This window comes from Ursus maritimus, unplaced genomic scaffold, assembly GCF_017311325.1.
Source record: "Ursus maritimus isolate PB19 unplaced genomic scaffold, ASM1731132v1 scaffold_24, whole genome shotgun sequence".
Lineage (NCBI taxonomy): Eukaryota > Metazoa > Chordata > Mammalia > Carnivora > Ursidae > Ursus > Ursus maritimus.
In genome coordinates, this window is record NW_024424897.1 from 1,499,742 (window position 1) to 1,506,559 (window position 6,818).

Sequence of the window (6,818 nt, forward strand, 5' to 3'; positions counted from 1 at the left end):
GGGGGGGGGGGGCTGTCTCCACGGGGCACCCGGAGAGGCCACCCCTCCAGGAGGCTGCCGGCGGCCGCCGCTTTGAGAACCTTCTCTGGACAGGTGATGATGAGCCAGGCTGTCCTTCGGAGGGGCCTAGGGTGTCTGTCCCTGGGGGATGGTTTCTTCTCAGAAGCTGCCAGAAGTCTCTCCCAGGCTGCATGCAGATCAAGCTGGCTCAGGCAAGGACTGACGTGAGGCTGGGAGAAGGCACCACGCCAAAGCTGTGAAGGGTCTTCTCGTGGGACTCCCTGACAGAGACCAGCCAGGGGGCCAGGCAGGGCCCTGGCATCCCTGCCACACTGGCCCTCGAGGAGGAGACCAGGGCCCCTCTGAGAAGGCCATGCTGAAGGAAGGCCCGAACTGTGGGCTGAAATCAGGGGGAAGGGGGCTGCTGGTGGGACTCCCCAGGGACTCTGGTCACACCAATCAAGGCAGCTGCCACACAGGATCCAGGGGTGCAGGGCAGCTCCCCACTGCTGGGGCCCAGAGGCCTGTCCCAGGAGGCAAGCAAGGGGGGCTCCAAGGGGGTGGTGACCAAGGCCCCTCTCTGCCCACCTGGAAAGCACTCATTCCCAGCACCCCCGGCTGCAATTCTCTTGGTGCTTAGGAATCCCTCCCACCCCCTGGAGCTGGTCCAGGGGTATCCTGGGAAGTGTAGTCTTTCAGGAGTTAGGAGGGCCTGCAGGGATTTCCGGGGGCGGTCCACTAAGGAACAACCGAGGAAGACACCAAAGGGGATTACCCTGACCCTAATCCCTGGATGGAAACCTAACATTCCTGGAAGTGGCTGAATGTAGACATCTGCTGCCTGAAGACACCAGCCAACGCTGCAGTTCCTTCCTCGGGTCTTCCCACAGTGGCTTCTCTAGCCAGCCGACCGAGCTCTTATTTTGGTGGGGAGACCTGGGAACTCCCTAGAGAGGAAAGACCTCCACCGAAGTGTTCCCCCCCCCCAACCTTCTCTGACCACTGACCGCAGACACCAGGAGAGAGAAGCGCCGGCCAGGGGACGCGGTGCTACCTGCCCAGCTCTCGCCGAGGCTGCCGCACATCCCGCACACTCCGGCACATTATTTATGCTCACAGCCCGCTCTGATGACACATGTAAGTTGGCAGCGAACATCCTATCAACTTGCTGGAGTGTATCTTGATTGTTAAAACACACTCTTAAAGGTGTACGATCATTTATCAAATTAAAATAGGCGCACCTAGCCTGTCTCTTTTCTGCCTCCCCTGACCGCCCCCCCCCAGCACCCTGCAGCCTCCCTCCTCCTTCAGCCTCCCGGGCATCCTGCCCTTGCACCCAGGCCCTCCTCCTGAGCAGGCACTGTCCTGAGCCTCCAGGGATCCCAGGCCCGGGGGCCCCCTCCCCACCCTGCCCCAGGCCAGGGCAAACCCACTAATCGCCAAGAAGTGACAAACGCCAGAAGCCCGGCCAATTAAATTTAAACTCATGCAAAGCTCAGTGGCCAGTAAATTATTATTTTTATTAGCTTGAACCAAGTTCCCGTAAGAGAGAAAGTCAACTTGCTCCCATGAATGGCTCTTGTATAATTTATTTAACTCTGTGCTCTTTGCCAAAGCCTGGAATATTTTTAGCTCGTTCTGTTGTTGGATTTGGCTTTTTTATGTGTGTTTCTGAGGGGTATTTTTAGCCTCATCCGTGTTATTCTAACAGACTCCTATGCGTTCGGTCCTGCCTGTGCGGGCTGTTGAACCCAGTCTCGAGGCAGAGGAGGGAGATTTCTAAGAATAACCGGGGAGCGTTTGGGGGTGCGTGTGTTTTCCAGGGGAGATGTGCTATCTGTACGAGGCCACTCCCTGCCTCGCTGGCTAATTTGTTTTATTACTCACGTGACCTGAATATTCCTATAGGAATATCCTTATAGGCGATAATCAGACATGGGCAGCACAAGCCCCACTGAGAAAAAACCCACATTCCAAAAATGGCTTCGGAGGGGCGGGCAGGGCGGCTGTGGCCGGGCTGGTCTACGCGGCCGCCGGATTCCCGGGGCTCTGCAGCAGGGCGGCCGCTTTGATGTCTGGTTTTGTCACTTCTAGAGCGGGATGGGTAGAATCTTCAGAAAGTAACTCTTTTCACACCTACTTAATGCTGTAACTGTTGCAGAAACATCGCGGTGTCATTGACTTAATGAGGTATTTACGAAAATGTATTTTTTTCTTTACAAAAAAATATCACATGATGAGGGAGGGGGAACCTTTGATGGGGTCTTTTCACACTAGGAAATTATCTTTTCTCCTCCAGTGTGTTTTGCTTTCTTTCTTTTCGAGGCTGGCGATCAGAGGCGCATGCAGCAGGGAAGAAGTTTGCTGTACTCCCAACAGAAGGGACCAGCCGCCCTGTTTATTCCCAGTGCCTGGGGCCCGCGGCACCTGGCTTCCAGGCCGGGCCACTTACGCCCCAAAAGAGACAAGAGAAGAGGCAGAGAGGAGAAGCCAACCCACAGCCAGGCTGCGGAAACCAGCTCCTCTGCCTGCCTTGGGTAGAGGCCCGGTGGTTCTCGAAGGCTCGGCCTGAGGGGGGATGGACAGAGAAGGATGGAGGACAGGAGCTGACCGGCCGGAAGAGGGGGTGGGGACCGGCTTCTCCCAGGCCGGGCCGCCTCTTTTTTAAACGCGCCCGGGAGAGGCGCGGTCCCCAACCGCTCCAGGCAGTAGTGCTGATGAAAAATCTTGGGTGGATGCGTTGTTGATTTTCCTTTTTTTTCCCCCTAGATTTCACAGCTTTGCCTCCGGACCATCTGTATTAGAGACAAAATCTAACACTGCACTAAAAATAATGATTCCAAACATTTTAATTGCACCTTGTGGTGACAAGGTTACTGGAACAGCGCTTTACCATAAAACCCTACAGCCCGGTGATAAAGCTACCCGCACTTTCATTTTTAGAAAAACAATGGAAGAAACCCTGGAGCCCAACGTCCCATCAGGGTCCTCAAGCTGACATCTTGAAAGCACTGGGTGGGGCGGCACAGGCGGGCGGGCGGGGGCAGGGAGCCCCTTGGCTCAGCCCGGGTGGGTGGGTGGCCGAGCCGGGGATGAGGAGTCCCGGGAAGCCGGGGACTCCATCCCTGGTGGCTGGATCCCACTCCCCGGTAGACCTGGACGCAGAGGAAGGAGCTTCGGAGCGATTTTTCTTTCAGTGGGGCGGTCGGAACAGGGAGGGGCGGCTGGGCTGCTGGCAGCCTTGGCCTGGCCTGCGGATCGGAGGCCATCCGCGGAAATGGGAAGAAAGTCCGCCAAACTAGCCATTTGGAAATCCGCACACAAATGGGGAAAAAATGTTTTTAACTTAATTATACTTTTTTTTCTCTCTAAACTAGATCATATATAGATACAGACCAAAGCAAAGTGATCTGGGGTATAATTCCTTTAAAAAAATTGATGTAGCTAAATTTTAAAAACCAACACAATATTCTGGCTTTCAGCAATTTCAAAAGGCTTTCAGCGGCAGACGCTTCTAGCTGGATGCCCGTTCGGCCAGCCTTTCCGGGCATTAATGGGTCGGACACCTCCAAGCACAATAGGTCTCTCTGGTCCCCCAGGGGGTGGAAATGGCCTCCAGGAACAGGGAACACGTGGCCCTTCAGCCCCCCTCTGAGGGTGCCCTGGGGACCTCCAGCGCCCTCTAGAGCACCCTGCGTATGGGGAGGAGGGCTGGGTCTAGGTCAAGGACACAGACCAGGCCAGCGCCCACCCAGTACCTCCAATCCCACCATGGCCTCTGCTCCAAGAACCACGTGGTCAAACTTGGAATGAGCAAGACAATGGTCCGGGCCACCCCGACCACATTCCCACCTGACTTGGTGGTGCCTGCATCTGGCAAAAACAGCAGGAAAGGGACATGGCGGCTGACCAAGACCTGGTTAAGCTGTGGGTGGATGAGTTGGGACAGGGGAGGCAGCGGAGCCCTGAATGACAGGGAATCCCACCTGGCTGGGCCTCCCCATTGTAGGATAGCCCTGGGGAAGCTTCAGCGTCAGGGGCCCTTCCGGACCCTTGTTTCTGCACTGCTACTACCTGCCAGGCTAGCGCACAGCGTGTGTGTGTGGGGGGGGGTGCAGCTGCTCCCTCCCCATCCCCCAGCCTGCAGGCTCGGCCTTCCCACCCTCTGCAGGGGCTGCAAGCCCGCAGCCAGAAGAAGGGGCTGGTAGGGGGGCTGCACTGTCCCTGCAGCCAGCAAGAGCCCGGAGCCTGGAGCAGCAGCCCCCCAGTGTAGGCTGAGTTGGGTGGGCAGCGTCTTCAAGGCAGGGGCAGGAGAGACACTGAACTTCAGGGACAGCAAGGACAGATATTTTTAAATCACCAATTTCCCAAGCAAGTACGTTTCCTCTTTCGAGTTATAAATCTAGAGAGGAGAAAAGAAAAGGACAGAAAGAGGGAACAGCAAGGAAGAGCTAAAGAAGGGCAGCCTTGCCGAGGCACCTCGCCCAGGGCTGAGTCCAAGAGAGCCGGGGAGCCCAGCCCCTCCACTCCTGCGTCCATCTAACTTTCTGAACCTCTCCGTGTTGTAAATGCTAAAAGCCCATTAGTAATTAAGCAATTTTGCATATTTTTTCTTTTTAGGAAATTTATGTTTTTCTTTCTGACTGCCCTCCCTTCTGACATTTTTCCTTCTAGCCCGAGTCTTCCATCCGTTTTAATCCACACACTAATTGTAATCCCATTAAAGCAGATATAATTTTATTAGTATTCACAGTTCATCAAGCTAGCAATAATAACTGTTACTGCCAAATTAACAAACAAACCAAAAAAAGCAGCAAACAGCATTTCTGATGTTTAGAACAAACTGTAAACAAAAGCAAGCCAGCCTTCAAGGTTGACCAGCAGGCCCCCATACCAAGCCCCAAACCTTATTACTGCAAACTCTGCGGGCTAAGGCCAGTGACCTCCAGGGTCTCCTCGAAGTAGCTACCCCTTGGCTCCCCACTACCTGGCTCTGCTTCTCCTCTGACCTTGCTCAACAGTAATATCAGAACCGCCCCAGAGGGGTTAGGGTTGCTCGGGAGGCCTGGGTCAGCCCTGCCAAGGACCAACCCTCTCCAGAAGGGGATCCGAGAGGACAGGAACGCGGGGCGGCCCCGTTCTCTCCTCTTGGAGCAAAGTCGCCGCGCACTCGCCTGCACCGAAATTCCGAGGCGGCCCCGCGCCGCCCGCAGCCAAGTCGGCGCCCCGCGGGCCGCGGGCCGGGGCCGCGCTCTGGCCACGCTTTGTCCGGCTTTAGCAGGATACCAGAGGCACTTGTTAAAGCACATGCAGCCCCTGCAAACCCATTCTCACCCTGACACTTCAAGGCTTTATATAGAAACAGGATTTGCTCGTCTTACACCAGCAGTCCCTATTAACGCTCACCCCGCGCACACACCGCCCTAATCCGCCAGGCCACGGCGCCCCCCGCCCCCAGTCACAACAGCCGTTTTGTTCCCGCAGAAAGTGCCTCGTTGTCCCAGCCCCGGAATGTCTTAAGGATGTGAATGCAGAATGCAGAAATGAGGTTTCCGGGGAATTTAGTTTTTCTGCAGGAAGGAGTGGGGGAGGGGGGCAGGAGGGGAAAGCCTTTATTTTTAGCCGGCTCTGGGGCTGCCCTCCGAGACCCCGGGGACCCCGGGGAAGGCCGCTCTAAAGCGCGATGATCCGGCTCGGGGCCCCGCCACCGGTGCCCCGGCGGGGAAATGAAACCGAAGGCTGCTCCGCAAACGCTCCAAGGAGAGGAGGGGCGCGCGCCCATTCCCCCTGGACCGTGCCCACCTCTCGGCCGGGCCTCCTCTCCCGCGCCCGCCCCGGCCGGCACTGACCTGTGTGCGAAGCCATGGGCAGCGGCGACGGGAAGTACTTTCCGGGCTGGAAGTGAGCCGGGGGCTGAGCGGCGGGCCCGGTGGGGGCAAGGCGCGCGGCGGCAGCGGCGCTGCGGTGGCCCAGGCTCCCGCGCTCCGACAGCAGATGCGGCGGCGGCGCGAAGTCGCGGCCATCCATGCCGGGCCCCGGCCCCGGCCCCGGCCCCGGCCCGCCGCCGCCTCCGGGGAGCAGCGCGGCCGGGGCCCGGGGGCGGCTCGGCGCGCGCGGGCGGCGCGCGGGCGGCGCGGAGGAGGCGGCGTCCGGGGTCACCGGCGGGGTAGCGGGCCGGTCAGCACGCCGGCGGACTGGGCTTCTCGGCTGGCGGCCGCGCGCCGAGCCGGCGGCCGCCGTGTGGGTCCATAGTCTGCGGAGGCAAGCAGAAGAGACTCGGTGACTCGGGGGCTCGGCTCGCCTGGGGGGGTCCTCGCCCCGCCCGCCGGCCGGACCCGCGGCCGGGCCCGGGGGCCCGGCCCGGGGCACTCTGCGCGTCTCCCGCCGCTCGCGCGCGCGCCGGGCCACCCGGACCGCCCGGTCCCCGCGCGCACACGCACCGTCCCGGCCGCGCTCGGCCCCGAGGAGCCTGTGGGAACCCCGCTGCAGCGCTCGCCGCTTCCCCTTAGCGTCCCCGCGGGTCCCTGCGGCGAGGGCGCCGCGGCAAAAGGCTGCTGGCTCCTCTGGGTGATAAAAACCCAAATCTGCGAAGCCATCACGCACACACACACACAGACACACACACTCACACGCACACCCTCTCCCCTCCCCCGCTGCCCAGAGGTGTCTCGGAGGAAAAGGCCTGAGGTCCACGCTCGCCTTCTTCCTCTCCCCCACATTCCGAGGTCCAGCTTTTACTACATTCCGCTTAACCGAATAACCATGCTAATTAAGCGAGTAATTTTATTGATTGTAACTCAAGAGGTTTTTTTTTTTTT

At 58.8% G+C, this 6,818-nt stretch overlaps 1 protein-coding gene across 2 annotated transcripts in view; it reads right to left on the bottom strand.

The window, feature by feature from the left end:
- Window positions 1-6,027, bottom strand: part of LOC103665990 (BAH and coiled-coil domain-containing protein 1) — a 62,758-nt gene extending 56,731 nt beyond the window's left edge. For both annotated transcript variants that reach the window (XM_040640031.1, XM_040640030.1), the window contains exon 1: window positions 5,850-6,027. In XM_040640031.1, coding sequence (XP_040495965.1) covers window positions 5,850-6,027 — 178 coding nt within the window. The remainder of the gene's footprint in view (window positions 1-5,849) is intronic.
- Window positions 6,028-6,818: the final 791 nt, after the last annotated feature.